At 42.9% G+C, this 21,051-nt stretch overlaps 3 protein-coding genes across 3 annotated transcripts; 2 read left to right on the plus strand and 1 right to left on the minus strand.

Annotated features, from left to right (window-relative positions):
- The first annotated feature begins 2,209 nt into the window (after positions 1-2,209).
- LOC116394316 (transcription factor HES-2-like) lies at positions 2,210-3,327 on the plus strand. Its single transcript, XM_031867330.1, has 3 exons — positions 2,210-2,254; positions 2,473-2,568; positions 2,758-3,327. Exons 1-3 carry the CDS (start codon positions 2,210-2,212, stop codon positions 3,325-3,327), a joined length of 711 nt encoding a protein of 236 aa, XP_031723190.1.
- Positions 3,328-8,580: 5,253 nt separating this feature from the next.
- LOC116394289 (transcription factor HES-5-like) lies at positions 8,581-9,821 on the plus strand. Its single transcript, XM_031867280.1, has 3 exons — positions 8,581-8,666; positions 8,865-8,951; positions 9,057-9,821. Exons 1-3 carry the CDS (start codon positions 8,622-8,624, stop codon positions 9,645-9,647), a joined length of 723 nt encoding a protein of 240 aa, XP_031723140.1. The 5' UTR covers positions 8,581-8,621; the 3' UTR covers positions 9,648-9,821.
- Positions 9,822-12,079: 2,258 nt separating this feature from the next.
- Positions 12,080-20,242, minus strand: notchl (notch receptor, like). The gene is made up of 11 exons (XM_031867526.1): positions 20,167-20,242; positions 19,176-19,320; positions 18,196-18,528; positions 17,616-17,836; positions 17,004-17,331; positions 16,001-16,176; positions 15,199-15,260; positions 14,841-14,964; positions 13,705-13,802; positions 13,242-13,573; positions 12,080-13,090 (listed from the first exon to the last, which is right to left on the minus strand). The coding sequence occupies exons 1-11, from the start codon at positions 20,216-20,218 to the stop codon at positions 12,580-12,582; spliced, it is 2,382 nt and encodes a 793-aa protein (XP_031723386.1). The 5' UTR covers positions 20,219-20,242; the 3' UTR covers positions 12,080-12,579.
- Between the last annotated feature and the right edge of the window lie 809 nt (positions 20,243-21,051).

Consider the following 21,051-nt stretch of genomic DNA (forward strand, 5'->3'; position numbering starts at 1 on the left):
TGTGTGTGTGTGTGTGTGTGTGTGTGTGTGTGTGTGTTGTGTGTATGCATGCATGCAGGTGTGGTTTTATTATCAGGAGGGTTTGTTTTCCACTAATTTTGACATGTTACTGATGTGTTTGTGGTTGGGAGGGGAGGACGGGCACAGCATTATTATTGTTTTTAGCACACTATATCATTATTATTATTAATATTATTGCTGTTTTATTATTAATGCTACAACTATTTTCATTTTAACAGCTCAGAAAGAGAGAATGCATTCAGTGAATGAGAGGGAAATAGAGAAAAATCCAAAGATTTTGTGCGTTTGTTTCTCTGTTTTGTTAGTTTTTTTGTTTTGTTTTTCTACCGGGCTGATGTGTCCCTGTAAAATGGATGAGGTGTGTGTGTGAGTCCATATCAGTGGTTTGAATGAGCATATCAACAGTGCTGTCTTTTTTCTGTACAGTGAAACACCTGTATTCTCTCTACCTCTTTTACAATAAAGACTCTCTGTATTCACAACTAGATGGTGATCGCTCCAGATTTGTGTAACCGGTCAAAAGGCTTGAAGTGTATAAACGAGCAGTGTTGGTTCACCATAGTTACACAACTTTACCTCCCAATAGTTTTGGAGTGTTTGCCTGTCCCCCCCCCCCTCAATACAATTGAGGTGACTGGAATTTGATTTCTGATGCTGGATAAGCCACAGCTCTCGTTGTGAACTGTTTTCTCTGTAAGTACCTTTTATATTGAAGAGGTAAATGATGAAAACTGGACAGCATGTGATTGTATTTGTATTGGTGCAAAGTTGAACTATAAAGTGGGGAAACTGCCCAAAAGACTTTACGGTTTTAGTTATATTATTGACTTTAAATGTGTTGGAGAATTTGCACCACTAAAGCACAACATGTCGTCCGGTAGACTGTATGATTATCTGATCTTCTCACCCTGTTGGATGGAGCGGTTCTGTGTCAAAATGTAGTTTCACTTTTCATTTGAACATGTAGTTAATATGGTGCTGACATGGTGACTATTCCTTAAATCACTTTTTATTTAATTTGTTTATTTAACAAGATAGTGATGCACATAAAGAACTGTGATAGCCAAAAAGGAGAATTTGTTGTCCCTGGCCAGCGCCTTAAATAAGATAAACCGACAAATCAAATGCACACAATATACTAAATATACACAAAGTCATAGCAAGCCTATATTACACATGGCAGTAACTTAAAATTCAAACTGATTGTGTTTCCTCATGCGGTGGAACTGGAAACGTATAATACCACTTTTTTTCTAGAGTAGATGTGTGTTATCTTGTGGAGTAGCTGCAGAATTCATGTGCTCCAGCTATAATACAATCGAGGCTGTTAATTAATCGACATCCTCAAAGGACCCCTGAGGGCCCCCGAAGGCTCAGACCACTTGTTCAAAAAGCTGCCACGTGTGCGTCGCCACTGTCTCTCGGCTTTCCCACGGTCGCCTGGTGACATCAAAGGGTTTCCACGAGCAAATGTCGAACAACTGCTGCGCTGCTAAACGGGGCGCCAGCACGAGACAGATGCCCAAAAGGCACGCGTGGTCTATTGTGACACTGAGGTGTCAATGCAAAGAGGTTAACCGACTAACAAATGCAAAGGCGTGAAGTGTGAACGGCAAGGTGTCAGCACATGCCGCAAGTGAGCGCGGAGTTCAGAAAGAAAGACTGAAAATAACCTCTCAAAAGGGATGTTGACGAGCAGAACAATAAATTATTTTTGTCATGATAATACGTAGTCTATAATTGCTCAAGTTGACACCAGATATGTCAACATGGACAGAAGATGTCGCCGGTTCTGGTGCATTAATAAACCAGCTTAAGAGATGGATTTAAGTGCCGACTTATTCACCTCATATGGTACACAAATGCTTTTGATTTTTTTTTTTTTTTTTTTTTTTGCATCAAGGTGAAATAGATTCTTCAGATCAGGGATTTGTAAAATAAGTAAATTTAATTGAATTCAAAGAACCGAAAATAAAATCAAACTATGACATGGAGGAGCTGAGGGGAGGGGTGGTCGGCTGCTGTGGGTGGGTGCGATTGTAAAATGTGGTGGAAGGAGGAGGAGGAATCTGATGGACCGACTTGGAGGAGGTAAAAGAAGCAGCCCGGTACACCAGCCACATTGCCTTATCAGTTGCTCACTGTGAAGGAACCGGATAAAGACAGACCGACTGGACCTCTGTCTACAATGAAACTGTTACAGCAACCAGAGGATGCAACAAACGAAAGAAAGGTAAAAATAATTCTCAATGCATGTTCTAACTTGTGTTTGTATAGAGTATAGATAACAACTGCTATTTTGATGGCTTGGATATTAAGATGGCTGAAAGTGTCCCAGACAAAATCCTTAAAGCTTGGAAGAACATTTTTCAATCAAAGTAAATTTCATTCAATTTTCCACTGCTGTACTTTTGCATCATACCCACAACATTTTAATCCCTTTCTTTCTAGGTCATGAAATCTCAAGTGGAGAAACGTCGAAGGGAGAGGATGAACCACAGTCTGGAGTGTCTGAGGACAATGTTGCTTCAAGAGCCACAACAAATGGTAAAAAAAACAACCTTTGAGGGCACTCGTATATAGGGAAAAGAAATAACATTTAATTTAAACATTTAAACATTTGCATATGTTAAGATAAAGAATGTTTAGAATGGTGAAATTATTATACCATTATGTACCATCCAGGCCTCTTACTGCCAGCAGACTCCATTAACACATACTGATGTTTCCATGCAGGGTGGGACTCAGCACAGAGTGGAGAAAGCTGAGATACTCGAGCACACAGTCCTCTTCCTGCAAAAAACTGCCAAAAGAGACGAGACGAGAGCTTCTTCTGCTGCTTCTTCTTCGTCTTCGTCTTCTGATGGTGGTGGTGATGAGGGTGGAGGTCAGAAACACTCTTTCCAAGACGGCCTCTCCACCTGCCTGCAGACAGCTGCTCAGTTCCTGGGACCTGAGGGGAAAGGCCTGTGGCTCGGAGCAGCACTAGATGCTTCTCTTGCCGCTCACTTTTCCCACTCCGACCCTGCAGGTGTTCAAAGAAGAACCGAAGGAGCCCGTTCGTCCTCCAGCTCTCTGCCGCACACGAAGTCCATTCTTCGGGTGCTGAGGCACAAGTCCAAGCACAGACCGCGCACAACTGACTTCAGCGTCACTCATCCGTACCGGCTTCCAGTCCAGCAGGGGTTTCCCACGATTCCCCAACAGGCTCAGATACAAAATATGCTTGAGATGAGACGAGCGAGCAAACAGAGCCCGGCCCAGAGCAGCCCGGTCAGCCAGACTTTGTGGAGGCCCTGGCCCTGATCAGCAGGCCGTGACCTCTGAAACTGAACATTTGATGACTCTAACAACTGTTTAACATTCACTGGGGCCAACTGTACTCTTCCTGAATGAATATGTGCATTGCATCCTTGCAAAAAATGGCCTCTGGACTTTTGATAACTCATAACGGTGTTGGTGTTCAACCACAACCTCAAAGCCTGTAAATAATGTATTTTGTAATTTTATTTGTATGTGTGATGGGCTGGACTCACTACTCTTGTTTAATGCCTTTGAACGAGCGCAGACAGTGGGGCAGCCATCTATTCTGCTAACTGCACAGGGACTCTCCCAAACCAGGGACACACGTGAGCTGGATCACGGTGTCCAGCTGGGACTGCTGCTGTGCTTAAGAGCAAGTGAGTATCCTCAACTGGTCTCTGTCCTTCATGTACTGCTCTATACATCTGCAGTCACGATTCGAAGATACTGAAGTGGATAGTGTCCATCCATCACATTTCCAGGTGTGGGACCTCAGGGTTGGAGGCTGGGTGAGCCCCACGCAGCCCCTCACATTCACCTGTGTGCCACGATGTCTGCTGGCATCAATGACACCTGCTGCTCTGTGAATAACATCTATTCCCCTTAAATATATATCTTGTCTATTTTGCACACTAATTTATTCTGGATGTCTCCCTATGGTGAGAATTATTCTCTTTTTTTTTTTTATTATAATAAAATAAAGACCTTTCTTAAAATGGAAAAAAGCATCGTATTCAATTATTTATTTCTTTTCATTGCAAGCTGCAGGCCTTCTTTTATTTGCGCTGACGGTGACAGCTCTTTTTAGCTGCAGTGGGCGGTGTGAAGCACGGCCTCCTGCAGAGCTACATCCTCCAGGTGTGAAGTCTGGCCATGAGGCGAAAGAGTTCAGTAGCAGCTTTCACTTCAAAGACATCAAAGATAGCCCTGCTCACACACTCACGTTGAATGCCTTTTGAGATTAAACCAATACATTAAAAAAAAGATAATAAAAGATAATATAGCCTGGAGCAGTCTGTGCAAAGTTTACCACATTTGTTTTCAAAAAGAAGCAAATTACATCATATAACAATCCAGATTTAGCTTCAGTTTACAGCCCTGACACAGTGTGCCATACACGTTATGTTCTTTAAGAAGTCTGACCAAACTTGTTCTGTTTCTGAAAAAATACCTTGTTATATGATTTCTTATATGTAATTTCATAGAAAAAATGATGATACATTGGCTATGTAACTGCAGAGGGCCTGTTAAACCTCTTCAGAATTCTACAGCACAACATTTCACTGCTTTGTCTTCTTCACTTTATCCAAATCCCTTGTCTTTACCACACCTGTTACCTGACGGGATGAGGTTGAATAATCTGAAAAACCCTTCTAGCTCATGCCCACGTGCGTTTTCATATTAATTAGTATTCATGCGTCGACCCCCAGCTGCTCACAGGCCATTTGTTTTCTACGCGTGTCGGGTGTAAGTCCACACCAAACGTGTCTTCACACCTCGTGACCTGCAGCCCTTTGAAGTTCAGTCACACTAACAGGACTTTTGTCTGGTTAAAGCTGTATGATTGTTGATCAGGATTGTTTGACACCGACATAACACGTTTTGTTAAAAAAAAACAAAAAAACATCTGTGACTGTCCAGTTAGTTATCAATACACAGAATTATGTGCCACCAGTTTGGTGACGAGTAGCCCAGAAATCATATTCAATTATATTTTGGCCTGTCATTAGAGCCTGCAAACTAAAACGTACTTAAATGTAAACAAATCCAAACTAGATGAAGTTCTATATGCTCGTTCAGTAAAATATTGCCTTAAAAATGTGACTTTTATTCATTGATATTTACTGTATTGGCAGACAACCGCAATTCCTATAGTCTGACGTTACGACACTGATGTGAGACAACACGGGAGACGCTTTTCTGTCTCTTTCTCGTGGGAACAAGAGAGTGACGCGCCCCCATTTGCACTTTTATTATCTGTTAGTATTAGTGCGTCAATAAAAGAAGTGTGTGGAGGACTGCGAGCTTTCAGGTTCCCACGCACTCACTTTACACACACTGGTCACTCAGACGCAAATCACGCGCCGAGGTTGTCCCCGTTGTTTGACATCTTTTACATATTCGTTAGTCACAAATGTTTCAGTGCGCTGACTCGGTGTTAAGTCTCTATCAAGCCTCAGCGTGTTGATGTGTCTCGTGAACACATACTGCGGTTTTTATTCATCTAAGTTAATAAAAAGACATTTCTACCTTTTCTGTGACATTTGTATCACGTCTTTCCCAACAAAGGCGTAGGCACGTGCCAAAATATGGCTGATAAATAAGCAATATACAACCTGGTATACATAAACTCAGCTGAAAGATTATTTTTCTATATGTCTCCACGGGACTGACAAGTAAGAGTTGTTCTAATGTACAAACGTGTTTTAAAAAGAACTTGCAGTTGTGCTTGTAAAGAATTCAGTCTGTTGAGGTGCTTTTCAGCTGGCACGTGTTTGAATCAGGTGTGATGTGGTCGCGTGCTGCCGGAGCTGCTGCACGTGTGGGCCTCAAATGGCTTTAGTGAATCAGCGTTTAGGGTCAAATAACAAAGAGACATTTGTTCCTGCATCTAAAAAAGGAAATTAAAATTAAAAGTTATTCAAGACAGTATACGGTAGTTCTTAACCGATGAGTGATAAATAAACTCTAAAATCAAACAGCAAAATGTAACCATAAGCTAAACAAGCCCTAATAATGTCAAAGGTATTTATTATTCTAAGTCTATATTTTATAGTCTAGTTGTTGTAGTTTGGTATTCACTCAAGAAATATAAGAGTAAAATTATGAAGCACCTAAATCACTCGTATCCATTGTATGTTAAGGCGTATACTTCATACATTTCAGAGGGAAAGATTGTTTTATAAGGTTATAAAGCACAACACATTTTTTAGATGAAACCAGTGGTTCCCATCCATTTGGCTTGTGTTCCTTATTTAAAAAAGCTTGGGGCCTTTTATCACAAAACAATGATTTCCTCTCTTAACTTTTCAGATGGCTACATTTGAATAACTGTTTCAGGCCCCAAAAAGTAAAATGATCATTTATTATTATCCATTTTCCCATACAAAAAAAAGTGTGGAGAGAATTCAAAATATTACATATTTGTGTTGCAGAGTTATTTTTTGTTCTTTGCTTTACAATTAATCATCTCCTGACCCCTCGTGTTTATCTGGTGACCCCAAGAAGTTCCTGACCCTTAGGTTGGAAACCACTGGACTAAACTACCTTGAACTAGCTCCACCTCGAGCAGCTACAACAGTAAAATGCTGCTTTCACGTTGCTCTGTCAATTTAAAAATCTAATATCATAAACATCAGTCACAGGGGACACTGTAGGCCTACTACCGAACCTGCTTTTACTTTGATGATTCAAGTATTTTCTGCTGACTTTTACTCGATGTATTTGAGTACTTCTTCCATCACTGCAAAACAAACTGCTTAAATAAGCAATGTGCATGGAGATAAACTGTTATGATGCTGTGAGGAGAATGAGGCAAGTGGACATGTTCTCCAAGCCAAAAGTCAATAAATATATAAACAAACGGCCTTAAGTCGAAATGGCAAATGCAGAAGTGTTGAAGTGTGACAGTGGGAGAGCGACCCCCAGCTCTTTCCCATCAGGAACGTGGAGCAACAGGCTTCAGTCTCACTTTATTACCTGTTAAAACCGATACTTCGTTGACAAATGTGCTTGGAGGAGAGGTGGCTCTAAGGTTCCCACACACGGACGTGGGACACTCAGAACAATCGTAACAGTGAACGACCAACCGTTGGTGGTGTTAGACGAGTTGGGAGTGAGCATTTATGAACATTTTTCTCCCATTTTTGTTTTAGTACTGTAAATAATCACGTCAATTGGAAGTGTCGCGCGTAAAAGGTTATACTTTACGCGCATCTCGGTTGTCCTTGAGAACTACGGAATTATTAGACACTTAAATAGTAAAAGAGAGTTGTAGATGATCCGAAAACAGTTAACACAACGACTTGATCCAGTTTTGTTTACTGAATGTCAGAGACTGTCCTGATGTGAAAATGTGGGAGTTGCTCCTTCAACTCTTTCTCACGGGAAAATTGATCAGGGAGCAGCATTCACACTTTATTACGTGTTAGAATCGATACATCATAACAAAGAGTGTTCGAGGGAGAGGTGACTTTCGGGTTCCCACGCGTGTCCAAAAGACATCGTGAGACGTGCCTTTTGGTTTTAATCTCATTATTTGCATTTGCAGAATCGCGCGTAAAGGTCATTTTAACGACATAGGTGCTATTTTCTGCATATTTTGCAGATTGATTGTACATTAACAAACATGGTTTGAATTAAATAAGATATATGTAACTTTAAGCTGTAGTTTTTGACTTCGTTTTGTGGTTTTATTCGCAAACAGAGAGACAACAGTGTAAGGACATGCGCATAAAAGAGTGGATTTTACGCAAGCCGCAGTCACCCTTGTTGCAGATGTTTATATTTATGAGAATCTCATTCATCAGTGAGTGAGTGAAAGGGCGCTTATTCAAAAGGTTTTCTCGTCTCCACACTCCTTTTCTTCTGACGGTGTCGGCCTGCGGACGTGTCTCGTTTGGCCGTCCATAATAATGGTGAGAGAAGTCGCCCACGGTCATTTGTCTGGGCTTCACGCTGTTTTGGCGGATGTTTATTGCTTCCCCTCACATATGTAAAACTAGACACACGAGCGGGTAACACCTTTCACATGCGCGTGCCGCTGACGCTCAGCGGGGCAGCTGCACGTGCCCGCAGATTAGGGAAGGGTCGAGACGCGTGTTCAGTCCGCATTGATCTTTGTCAAAAAGTGTTAAAAGCAGACAATTAAGAAAATGTTTAAAAGGGGAACGTATACATCAATGTATGATTGAATGAATAAATACATACATATTTCACGTCTAACTTTATTTTAGGGTGCTTAATAAAAGCCTTCTCTTTTCCACTAAAATATCCAACATTAACTTTTAAACTGGAGCAGACAGTCAGGAAAAAAAGAGTCACAACAAAGCAGCCGTTCACTTGTAATGCTGAACATTTTAAAGACATAAACCACTTTGGTAAAACCTAAACTAAGTCGTTAATCATGGAGTAGAAAAACCTGGAGTACAATAAAATCTGTGATCAGAGGTTGTGGGTGGAGCCTAAAGTTACGCCCACCTATGGCATAAAAGCTGTCACAAACGTTTCTGATGTCACATTCAGCTTTGACTGAAACGCCGGCAGAGCTGCAGCTATCAGCTTCTTGGAATACAATCATGAAATTGCTTCAGGATTCAGAGGACGCAAAGGCCGACAGAAAGGTACTTGTATCATTCATGCCTTCACCTAATATTTCAGATTATTTCGTAGCCCAACACAGGCTCTGGTATCTGTATTGTCTGATGCACATTGCTCCGTAGACTGGGACAAAAGCAGAACTGTTGAAAAGACTGAAACAATTCCACATGTTGGTCTCATTTCATTCATTCATTCATTCTACTCTCTCTTCTGTCTCGCAGAGTCTCAAACCTCAGGTGGAGAGACGTCGAAGGGAGCGAATGAACCGCAGCCTGGAGAGCCTGAAGACTCTTTTGCTACAGCAACAGGTAAAGACCACAAATCTCGAGTGGCCTAATTGTTCAACATCGACAACTAGCAGCCTTTTTGAGCAGGCTGTGAAACTGTTTATTAACTCCTCGTTTCTGTCCCAGGAAGCGTCTCGGCGCAGAGTGGAGAAAGCTGAGATACTCGAGCACACAGTCCTCTTCCTGCAGGACACTGCTGAAAGAAACAAGATGAGGGCTGAAGGCGGGGGTGGTGGTGGAGGTCAGAAACACTCTTTCCAAGACGGCTTCTCCACCTGCCTGCAGAGAGCTGCTCAGTTCCTGGGACCTGAGGGGAAAGGCCTGTGGCTCGGAGCAGCACTGGATGCGTCTCTTTCCGCTCGCTTTTCCCGCTCAGACACCGACCCTGCAGGTGTCCAAAGGAGAACCAAAGGAGCCCGTTCAGACTCTGATTCTGCATGTGCCCAAAGAAGAACCGAAGCTCGTTCCTCCTCCGGCTCACTTCTTCTCAGGAAGTCCTCCAGGTCCATTCTTCGGTTGCTGATACAGAGATCCGGGCTCAGACTGTGCACGCCTGCCCTCACCACCGTACCACGTTGTGTTCAGACCCGTGGGGAATCGCATAGCTCTGCCACATCAACTCCCCAACAGCCGCACGAAGTGGCGAGTCAAATGACCAAACAGAGCCCGTCCCAGAGCCAACAGGTCAGCCAGTCAATGTGGAGGCCGTGGCCCTGATCACCACGCAGTGACTTCAGAAAATTAACTTTTAATGACTCTAATATGCTGAGTTATATGCACAAAATGAGAGCATGCGTTTACAAGGACATTTCCCACGTGCAATCTATTGAACTCGGGCCTCCTGCTTTCTGTAAAGTCTGATCCATTTGTTGATATTGTAAATCTATTGTGACCACACCAAGTGCTGCTACGGCCCTTACGGGCCGACTCGTGTTCATTGTGACACATATTGTGAAGTATTTTTGCACCTTTTAATTTATTCTATTTGTCATTTGCAAATAAACAAAAGGAAAAAAACACAAAAACTCTATGCGTTCATTGATTGTTTGCTGGCACGTGTCTTGAAGGAGCATATGCATAAGTGTGGACTTGTGTTGAGGCACACACGTGAGGATGAGAGGCACCATGCGGTGACGTTTCACACAGTGGAACGAGCTTTAATCCTCACTGCTTTACTTGGAAAAACTAACAAACATTACATAATTATATTCATATATCGTCAGCATTTTATTATTCTACACCTATTTCTAAAGTAACTACATAAATCATTTTAACTTGAGGGGAAGCCGTGCGTAAAAGTTGCCACTCCCGTGCGTAATGTCAGATCTTACTAATTTAAATAAAAGAAAAAAACGTTTTGCCCGTGTAAATATTTTATTGTTGTTATGGCCAAAGTCGCTATTTGCTGCGTAAATAATGTATTCTTGGAGTGCGTAAAACGGTTCTTAATAGACACTGCCCGATCATTTAATTGCATCAGTTTTAACCGAGCAAGTCTCTCGATCTGTAGCTAATTTGCATTTCAATCGTCGGCAAATGCGCGTGAGAACGATGGAAGTATCTCCTCTCTGTGCCCCCCTCTCCAGTGATGTATCCGTTTTAACAAGCAATAAAGCTGTAAATGCAGCACCATTTCCTCCTTTCCCATGGGAAAGAGTTTGAACTTTTGGCGTCTCTTTATCTGTAGAAATTTGACCTAGCCTTGATTGAAGCCAGGCTATATATTTAAACATATATATACAGGTTTAATATGAAATTTGACCTCTGCATGTCACCCATCATAACCATTGGGAGCAGTGGGCAGCAGTAACGCGTCTGGGGAACAACTTGGGGTTCAGTGTCAATAAAAAGATTGATGTCATTCCCGCGATGAGTCTAATTTCGATTTTGAAAAGCTCTTTTTGCCAGAAACTGTGGGTTGTTGGGGGAGAGCGTTTGATTCAAAGGTGCTAATCCTGGCAACCCTTTGATCTACATAGGCACGTGCAGGTGTGATTCAGGCACGAGCCAGCTTTGCATAATTTAACCCCATCAATTCGTGTGAATTACAGCTCAACAGAAGTTTTTCTCCGTCCTGTTTGCCTCTTGTTCTATGTTTAGATACAATCTTATGTCATAAAGTGTTCGAACAAAAAAACTTTAATTAAAATGTTAGTGGCAATACATAACGTTTCAAAACATATAAAAAATGTCAGGCTTACTTTTGTTGGACATCTGTATAAAACCAGAAAAACAGGCCCTCTGGAATATTTGTATTTCAAAGTTAAATTTGTTGATTGGAAAAACATACCCAGGACTATTTCCATAATTTCTAATATATTTTATACAATGTATTATTATAGCACTCAAAGTTGGGTGCATTTTGAAACATTGCTTACATTTTTCTAAAGTGTATTTGGCTACTTTGTCCACAATAAAACCACCAGTATCACAGGAAAAGGTCAGCCATTTTGTTTTAATGGCCCGAATCTCAAATGTATCCAAGTTTAACCAAGGAAGCTGAATGTGACCAGTTGGAATGTGACGCATTGTAGACTGGTATGAAGCAAGCTGTGAGGTGCCAGCTGTCTAAATGTAAGAACTGATCATATTTATACATACAAAACCCAGAAATAATGGAGGACCACAATAATAAGACATCTGACATCCCTCTAAAGTCACCAGCGGGTAGTGGGACGTTTTCTCTGGAAAGTGGCTGCTGGCATGGGAGTCCACCGCTGCCACAAGCCTGTGGTTTACAGATCTCTGGTTGAGGACGGTCAGTCACCAAACCAAAGGGACTCTAAACTTTGGAGACTTCCAGAGCACGGTATATCAGGTTGCTGGGAGCTTTTCTACCATCCTACCTGATTACTACGATTGGGTATCTCACCGACGGGGCTGATCATCTGTACTCTGTTCATAATGTCATAATGTCATCCTAATAAAAAAGATGACACAATTTTATTCGTCATGACTTTTTTGGTAGTATTCATCGCTTGTATTTTGAAAATGATCCTGATATTCCACTTCATGTTTGATCATTGAACATTAGTTTTGCAAGTAAAATGAGAAAAGTCCACTGATTCATAATATCAGTCAAACTGAGCAAACACTTATGCTGACTACGATGCAAGCGGATTTGGAAAGAACATTAAAAATCCATATAGTTAGCATGAAACGTCACTTTATTGCATGAATCAGCAGGATCCTGACATCTTTGTGCAACCATGCACATGTTTCCTTTTTAATCATTTCTCTTTGAATGTTTCCGGAATAATCAGAATACAACCCATTAGATGTCAAGACAATGTGAATATATTACAATATCTGGCAACAAGATTCACAAGATGTGGCAGCTTCAGCGTGACTGTGGCCTTCATCACATGGCATCTCAGACATGTTGCTTTATTAACTATTTGACAGAAAATTTACAAAGGACATTAAACCCCCTTAGTAAAAAATATAACAATAATAATTTAGGTCAGGCTGAGTGAAAACTGGGGAGGGGCTGCTGTGTTTGAATTCTATCAGGCCACACCCATCAGATGCGTATTGAATAATAATTAAGATCTCAATATAGCTTCATTGAAAGTCATTATCTCACGTTCTTCGATGCTCTTCTTTTGGGATGAATGGAAAGGCAGCTGAAGTTGTGTTACTGGTTTCTCTACAAGGCTGTTTGTGTGGAGTCCGATATGATGTTTGACCTCTCACCTCTGTATTTCTGCTCTGAATTTGTTGAACTCGCCGCTGCTTGCTCTGCTCTACTGGGATTGTCGCCAATCACAACTGGCCGGCGATCCGATTGGGCGGCAGCATCTGTGGGAGGTGAAACAACCACTCTTTCTATGGGCTCATTGGCTGTTCTGTCTGTCACAATAACATAATTGGGCTCTGGCTGGTGGACACTGGAGTGGCGCTGCAATGCATGCTGGGTGCAGGAAAAGGAACGCTGCCGAGGGGCAGGCTGAGGCGACAGGAAGTGAGGCGTTGCAGCTCTGGGGACTTCCTGATGCCTATCACGATCCTCGTCTTCCGAGGTCACCTCCTGCAAGGTGCTGATTGGCCGAGGGGAGCGGCCCATGACTCTCGGTGGGACCAGCGCTGTTGCTGATTGGTTGAGCTGCGGTCGCCAGTTCTGAGGGGAGGGGTACTGCACCCGGCTCATCGACCAATCACTGACAAGACAAGAGAGTCATCACAACGTTAGACTGCCACACAGTAACATAGGCTACATTTCTCACTCATTCATCTGGCGGCACATACTCAGAAGGCAGATACAGAGACACGGTTGTGTCTCTGTTGTGTTTCATCTTGCTGAAACCTTACTTTTGTGGAGGTGGCGTCATATCTCGATGCGCTATGATCCCAGAGAAGGAGGCACTTCTTCCGGGCATTCCCTGAGATCCGACCCACGGCGAGTACATCAGAGCGCGCTCCTCCCACAGCATGTCATTGGCCGAGTCGACGGGAACGGGCCCCCTCTGAATTTGGTGAGCCAACAGGAGTTCCAGGATCTGGTGGTGAATGCCCTCCCTGGCCACGTCGGTCGGACGACGTCCTCTCCGATCGTGCAGCTCAAGGTTGGCGCCGTGAAGGAGGAGAAGTCTGGTCGTATCATAGCAACCATGGAGGGCGGAGAGGAAGAGCGCCGTCTCGCCCTACAAGAGAAATAAACATAAAAACAACATACGTCTGTGACGTCTGGAGGATATAAATAAAACAGGCAATGCGCAGCTTTAAACATGCAAGTCAGGGTTCTTATAGTGATAAAGAAACAGTCAGAACTCACCTTGTTGTCTTGCAGGTCCACGGCCGACCCGTAGCGAATGAGGGTCCGTGTTAGGGTGAGATGGTTTACTGAGCATGCCCAGTGCAGGGCTGATCTCCCTGAGAGAGACAGCGTGAGTGGAGGGGAGGCAAGGGGGAAGAAGGGAGGGAGTAAGTCAGCCAATGAACAACCATTACACAACAGAGTCGAGCCCAAGATGGTGAAGAGAGGGAGAATGGAGGGATGTAGAAATTGTTTCAGCTGAAGTGAGAAAGAGAGACAAGAGGTGTAAACAGAGGTAGACAGAGAGACAGCGAAAGCGAGGAGAAAGATGAGCATCAAAGTTAACACGTGCATCGACCCGAGTTTGAGCACTAGAGCACATTAACTTTGATCTGAGTCAGAGGAGGGCAGCAGGGGAGCTGGAGGAGGAAGAGGAAGAGATGGAAGCCATGGAGACATGAGCACAGGACGGGAGAGGAGGGACACAAAAAGAGGATGTGAGAGAGACGGGGTAAGTTACACCAGTTACTCAGCCCCTCAGTGTACAGGTGTCAGAAAATAATGGCCGGGCTCAAGAGCTCTACATGTGGCTTTCCTCCAAGGTGAGCTTCAAACCAGTCATTGCACGTGGACAGGTACGTTTAAGACAGGTGCGTTATTAGCCAAGCTAGCAGTGTGGCTGGTTGCTCGTTCCGTCTTTGGTCCAGACTGAAATATCTCAACCTCTATCTTGAATAAGAGATTTTTTAAAAATGTATACTCATGGTCGCCAGAAGTTAAAGCGTACTAACGTTGGTGATACCTTGTGCCACAAGCAGGTTTTAGTGAAATGCCTCAAAGACTATTAGCTGGATTGAGATGAAACTTGGTGCAGATATTCATGTTTCCTTCAGGATGAATTGTTAAAACGTTGGTTATGGCTGTGGAGGCACTCTGTAAGTCTTATTACAAAAATACTAAATCTTATTAGCTTCCATGTCACTTTTTTAGACAGACATTTAAATAAAATGAGCTACATTCATATTGCCCTTACTTCAATGAGGTTCAGAAAAGGCACCAAGCTTTACATGTAAATTATATTTGACTGAGGTTTATGGGCTGAGTCAGACAGAGGTATCAAACTAATAATAGTAACTGTGACACGGATGCATTACCAGTATGATCAGTGTTGTTGACCGGCACTCCCGCTCGCAGCAGCTCCAAGACCACTCTGTCCAGCCCGCTACGCACCGCTCGGATCAGAACCACGGAGCCATCCGGGCCACACCACTCTGCCGACTGCCAACACAACAGAGCCGTGAAGAATATATAAAACAAATATATAAAAAAAAAAATATTTCAAACCCAAATATTAAACAGTTTAAGCCATGAACAGTGTGGTCTACAAAAAACACAATGAAGGAGAATAAAAAATACAACCCCAATGGGTTAAAGTCCTAAATAACACCGGCTCCCCTCAACATGGATGAATTAAAAAGAACAAAACATTTGAAACAAAAACTATGGACAGACCTGCTGGGGAGGACTGAGTAGAGGAGGAGGAATGGCGTTTCTCTCCCATCCTCTAGGTGGAGCTGAGGGAGAATAAAAAACATTTGAGATGGATCTCCAACTGACAAGTGTAAGAATTGTAATACTCACACAAATACTCAGTACGGTATGTAATGATGAGTCCTGTTCGACAGTTAATAAAGGCTGTATTTCAGTATTGTACGTGACGATATGTCAAGAACATCTTCAAATCGTTTGTCCGACAAAATAAAAAAATAAAAAAAGATTTTAGCTAAGCAGACAAATAACAATAAAATCAAGAAGTGTTATTCACACAGCACATTTCGACCAATGAAACCACTAAATGACCTAAAAGCCATAATGCAACAAGTAAAACACAACGTATGAGAAGAATGGAGGAGGTGGAGGTGAAGTAGGAGTGGTGTTTCCTCAGCCGAGTGTATTATTTTCTACATCAGGACACCTCAGAGTGCATTATTTCGTTCATCAAAGCAAGTTTAAAACGTTGTTGTTTAAAGTTTGTTAGAGTATTTGTGATTATTTATAACATTACCTGCGGTTTAAACCGTGAACACTGATTAATCTGTTGTTAAGAAATGTTTGAGCCGTCTCCCATTATGTAACTTAAACTTTACTACAATCATCATACTTACATCAGGAGCCGGGGGTTGAACCCAGATGCCAGACAGCCAATCAGAAAAAAGTATTTTTGAATGTATGTACAGTGTGGTATAATGCACATGGTAAAAAAAAGCTAAGAATGAGTGAGTGAGTAGATGAATGAATGCATGTTGAACCTTACGTTGTACAGGTCTGCGGGGCTGTGAGGCTCCAGCCCGGTAGTGTTTCTGCTCCTGGCTCCTGTGGTCACAGATGGAGGTGTCCTCTTGTCGCCTGGAGCATCTCGCGTTGATGTCTTCCATTGAACTCTGGGTAAAGTCTGTGTCGCTTCCTATATCCTGGTCCCTTTTGAGGGGTCTGGAAACCAAAAGTACAGTTTTGATCAAGGCATTAGGTTAACTGCTGTGGTTTCCATCGTAATCAAGAGTCACCCGAGAGCTCTGCAACACACCCAAACACAAGAAGTATGTCCTTCCTAAAACATGCATGGGTTGGTAGTCTTTGAGGAACAGGATCCTGAAACATGACAGGGCTTAAAGATAAGTATTGTTTCACAGACCTAAGTGAGCTGTGGTCACTCACAAGCTTTTCTAAACTATATTTGATAGAATGACAGTAAAGAGGGACAGGAAAGAAATGGAAAGAGGGATTCATGACATGCAACAAAGGTTCCTGACTCGACTGATCTGTTTATTATATTTTTAGATTAATCACTTAAACATTAAATCTTCAGAATAAAAATGTTGCTCAACAGTAAAAAAAAACACATCATGGCACCAGTCACAAAACCAAAGCTAATTGTTTGCAATTATATAACATATGAATAAGCATCAAATATCTAAGTTTGAGATGTGGGAACCAGGAAATGGTTGGCATTGACTTCATGATAAACTGTTGCAGGTTCAAATCGTTGGGAGCAAAAGTTAATGAGTACTTTGCTGCTTCTGTTCAGTAACTATCGTTCAATTGTTTTGAGTACAACATAACTATACACAATATATACTGTATGTGAGGAAGAAAATACAGGATAAAGGTAATATCCAACTGATTAGCAGGAAAAAGTGCCATTCAGCCTTTTCGAAAACTACACACGTCTCTATTGTTTGATATTTGTCTGCATGACATCATCCCTCCAGCAGACAAAACATCCTCTCTCACGCCTTTCAAAGCAGCTTGTGTCTCACCGCATCCGAATGGCGTCCTCCCCCAGCGGTTCCCTCCTTCTCTTTTTCTCTGCCTCCTTCGCTTTCTTCTTTTTCCTCAAGCTGATCTTCTCTTTGTCTCTGCTGGATCTGACCCTCTGCTCTTGGTTGGCTGCGTGCGGCGCCAAGGCCGCCTTGGATTTGGGGTCATTGTCTGTGACCGTGGACCGGTGTCTCACCCTGTTACCGCCTTCCCTTAGCGCCCGCTGCTGCCTCACCCTCCTCACCACCAGGAACGCCACCAGGGCGAGCACCAGCAGCAGGCCAATCGCTACGGCAATCACGGCCCATAGCCATGCAGGGTTCGGCTCTGTGAGAGGAAGAGCGGAAAATGGATTTTGTTAAGGAAAAAGTGATGTCAAGATACTTATCACTTATCATGTTAATCACACCGATCCTAAACTGTCCAAAAAATACAACAAATACATTCTTATTCATCTCTGCCTCTGACATATTGTATATGTTTGAACAACTCAAACATCAACACACTGGAAACAGAAAGGTCTTTTATAGTGTTTTGTTTGAATGACAGTCAAAGCTGGATGTGTGTGTGTGTGTGTGTGTGTGTGGGAGACAGGACCTGTGAGCCTATACCTTTGACTTCCTCTTTCACCGTTTCCTCCTCTCTGCTTCCTATTTCCTCTCGGACACCCCTAATACTGACGACGGCCTTCAGCTCCGGGAGGGTGGGGAACAAGCCAGGCTTCAGCAACATTACGGCACGCAGGAAACTGGCCGCCTCGGTGGCATAGGGGAAACAGGTAGAGAGCAGACGGGAGCACGGCCTGTTGTCCACTTGGAGGAAAAGGAGGCATCTAGGAAAGAGTGAGAGAAAGGGAAACAGTAGGAAAGAGCACTTACATCATTTCATTACAGGTGGTTCTGTCTGAACACGTCGGCTGAATAAAATCTAAAATCATTAAAACCATATCATAAAAAGACCTATTACGGCAATTTTTTGACATAAAAAAATGTCACCTTCTTACCAAACAAAGCAAAGAAAATCAACAAAATGCAATTCTGAGATTAACACACATGGTTATTGATATTTATATCAGTATTTATACCAGTCTCCCTGTTCAGACGGTCTTACTGAACTTGGAGTTTCCCATGGTTCAAAAGTATGTTGTTTCCAACGATACTCACTATTTTTCACAGTTCACTCAGCACCTACCCATTCGAGTCAGCCGCAGACGCCTGAGCCAGCAGGTTGGCGAGCTGCTGGACGTCGAAGTCAAACAAGTTCCTGTCAGTGGAGAGAGGAGCGGACCCTCTCAGTCTGAGCGGCGACTGGAGAAGGACACTGAGCGCCCAGAGCAGGGAGCTGTTGGAGAAGGCTCCACGTTGTTGTGGGAGGCTGGCGTGAAGGACCAGGGTGCCTTTGGCCCACAGGGGGCTCTGGTGTGTGAAGCAGTCGCTGCCGTCCCATCCACAGGCGGCGCTGTCGCATCCCTGCTCGCAGTGGGAGTTGGCGTAGTGGTCGCGGCAGTACTGGATGTGGCCCGGACTGAGAGTCATGATGGAGAGGAATGAAGAGATGTAAAGAGACAGAATAAGAGATTTGGCAAAAATCCCCTCAAGGTCAATTTACCATCTTCTTTTTCTCACCAGAGCTTTCAACCAAGACCATAAGATGTGGTATTTGGCTGTAAATGTACTATTTTCAAAGCCAAGAATGAAGTTTCATTCTCAGAGTAGGAAAGGATTTATTGTATGCACAGAGTACAATTACTGAGACAACTCCTCGTATAGATACTACCATGTTGCCTGCACCTTGATACCAAAGAAAAAGTTTATGTATTTCACAATTTGATTCTCCTTTGCACATGTGTGCTGGTTAATGACAATAGTAAGTGATGATAATAAGCATGAGGCTGAGTCTGTCTGGCATAAAAAACATCCCGAAACCTAAATTGATTTGTGATTTGTTTAAAAAGTTGTAAATATGAATACAAATCAGTAAAAATCGATGAAAAATATAATCGATGGAAACAAGACCTAAACCAGCATACAACAACTCAAAAGGACAACTATAACTGGTTTTGAGTAAGCCAATGGAAACATGAAATGATTTAATTCACAACATTCACTATGAAGCTAAGAAAGCTTTTTTATGTGTCGATGGCGATGAGAATGAACACAAAAGTGTTTTACTTGCAGTGGCCCCTGTCCTTCAGGCAGTCGAAGCCGTCTCTGAGACACTCGGGCTCCGTACAATCTTTGTCACATGACCCGTCTCCAAACTTGTCCTTACACTTTCTTTTGACTGGACACTGACCCCACGGATCAGCAGACGCAGCTGTGGGGACAAGCGCACATAAGGACGAAAAAAGGGTCACAAGGTTGCACATAAATTGTGATCTGTTTAACGGCAAACATCCCTTCCATATTCACATGTATGTGAACAGTTGGCAAACACATTGAGTGTATTATTTCATTAGGTCTTGCCGACTCACCCACACATTCAAACCACTCATTGTCTCAGAGCATTAGCTAACTATTCATAACAATGCAGGTCAAGCCATGAAAGGTGGGTCCTGATACGGGCCGTTAAAGGGAAACAGGAAATGGGCCCGACATAAACAGGAAGTTTCCAGGAGAGGCGAATAGCAACAGGAAATGGAGTGGGCCGGGACTCGATAAAGGTTGAAGGTCGCCACTGTGGCAACGAGGAATGTGATGGAGTTGGACAATGGGCTTGGCAGGTGTGTGTGGGAACATGAATTCATAGCAGCAAAAAAAAAAAAAAAAAAAAAATGCATGAACAATAGAGCTGAAATTAGACATGTTTGGTGTTTAATACTTTTGTTTAGCTTTATCAGCAAAGAGAGCTTTCCTGGTGCAGGAGGGATATGAATTTGAATATAATAATAATAAAAAAATGCTTTTCCCTTTGTTCTGAACAGATTTTGAACAGATATTACAAAAGGTTAAATTCATATCTACAATGACCCATAATATTATATTATAAACCACATGGCCTGAGGCTACACATCACTCCTTAGAAACCTTAATAATTAGGTCCAGCTACAATAATTAGTCTACAGCCACAGGATGCAGTTTCACTACACTTTGAACAGGTGAAGTGTTTCGCGTTTGTACGAAAGAAAGATCAATCTGTGGAGAATCGGGCCGGCAGCCTCACCTTGACACGTCCAGGTCAGTCCCAACAGAACAAACAGCCTCAGAGCCAACATCTTCAGGTTGTTCACCTCTCTCTCCTCTGCTCAGAGGAACCAGCAGTCCAGTCCAGCTGTTCTGTAAACCTGCCTCTGATCTCCGGGAGCTGCCGCTGCGACACAGTGTTTCACACTTAATCTGTAGCTCTGTGGTGTCGCTGTAGTCCCGCTGCTCACCATGAACTCTGAGTAAAGTTGCACGATCCCATCACCGCTCGCACCAACACCTTCCAACACCGCCACCACCACGCCAGCCCACTTTGTTCACTCGCTCTTTTTTTTTTGTGCAGAGGCCCTGCGGATATCTGGACAACTTCCTGCCACTGTGTGGAGAAGAATAGGAGGGTGATGACTGTATGAGCGTGTGTGAGTGTGTGTGCGTATTTGTAGCCCGTACTGTGTCTCAAGTTGAAAACACACAGTATGGGGCATGTGAGCTGTTAGAGGAGCCGTTAGTTTAATGTGTAAAAAGCTACAGGGTGTGGGGGGAACGGCGTGGTTTGAATTTGACCTTTACAAAGACTCTGTTTTGTCCAGAGTCAAAACAAAACCAAAACTTGGCTGTGAGTTCTCTGCATCTAAAATGACTCTGTAAACCGCTTCTGTTGTTCATATTCGATCCACAAAAGAAAATAGAGCACTTCGGGCCCAAATGGCTCTTTGTCAAGCACAGAGTGAAATAAATAAGAACCAATAACTTAATCAGTTTGCAGTGTTTCAAGTCCTTTAAGGCGTTTGACTTTGACCCTTCACATGACACTTGAAATTGAAATAACAAACAGTAGATCGACAGATTTTTACGCACATTATGAAACATTTTTGTTTTAGCGTTGAACTAACAATGATGCTTG

Source organism: Anarrhichthys ocellatus, unplaced genomic scaffold, assembly GCF_004355925.1.
Source record: "Anarrhichthys ocellatus isolate YVR2014 unplaced genomic scaffold, GSC_Weel_1.0 scaffold39, whole genome shotgun sequence".
Lineage (NCBI taxonomy): Eukaryota > Metazoa > Chordata > Actinopteri > Perciformes > Anarhichadidae > Anarrhichthys > Anarrhichthys ocellatus.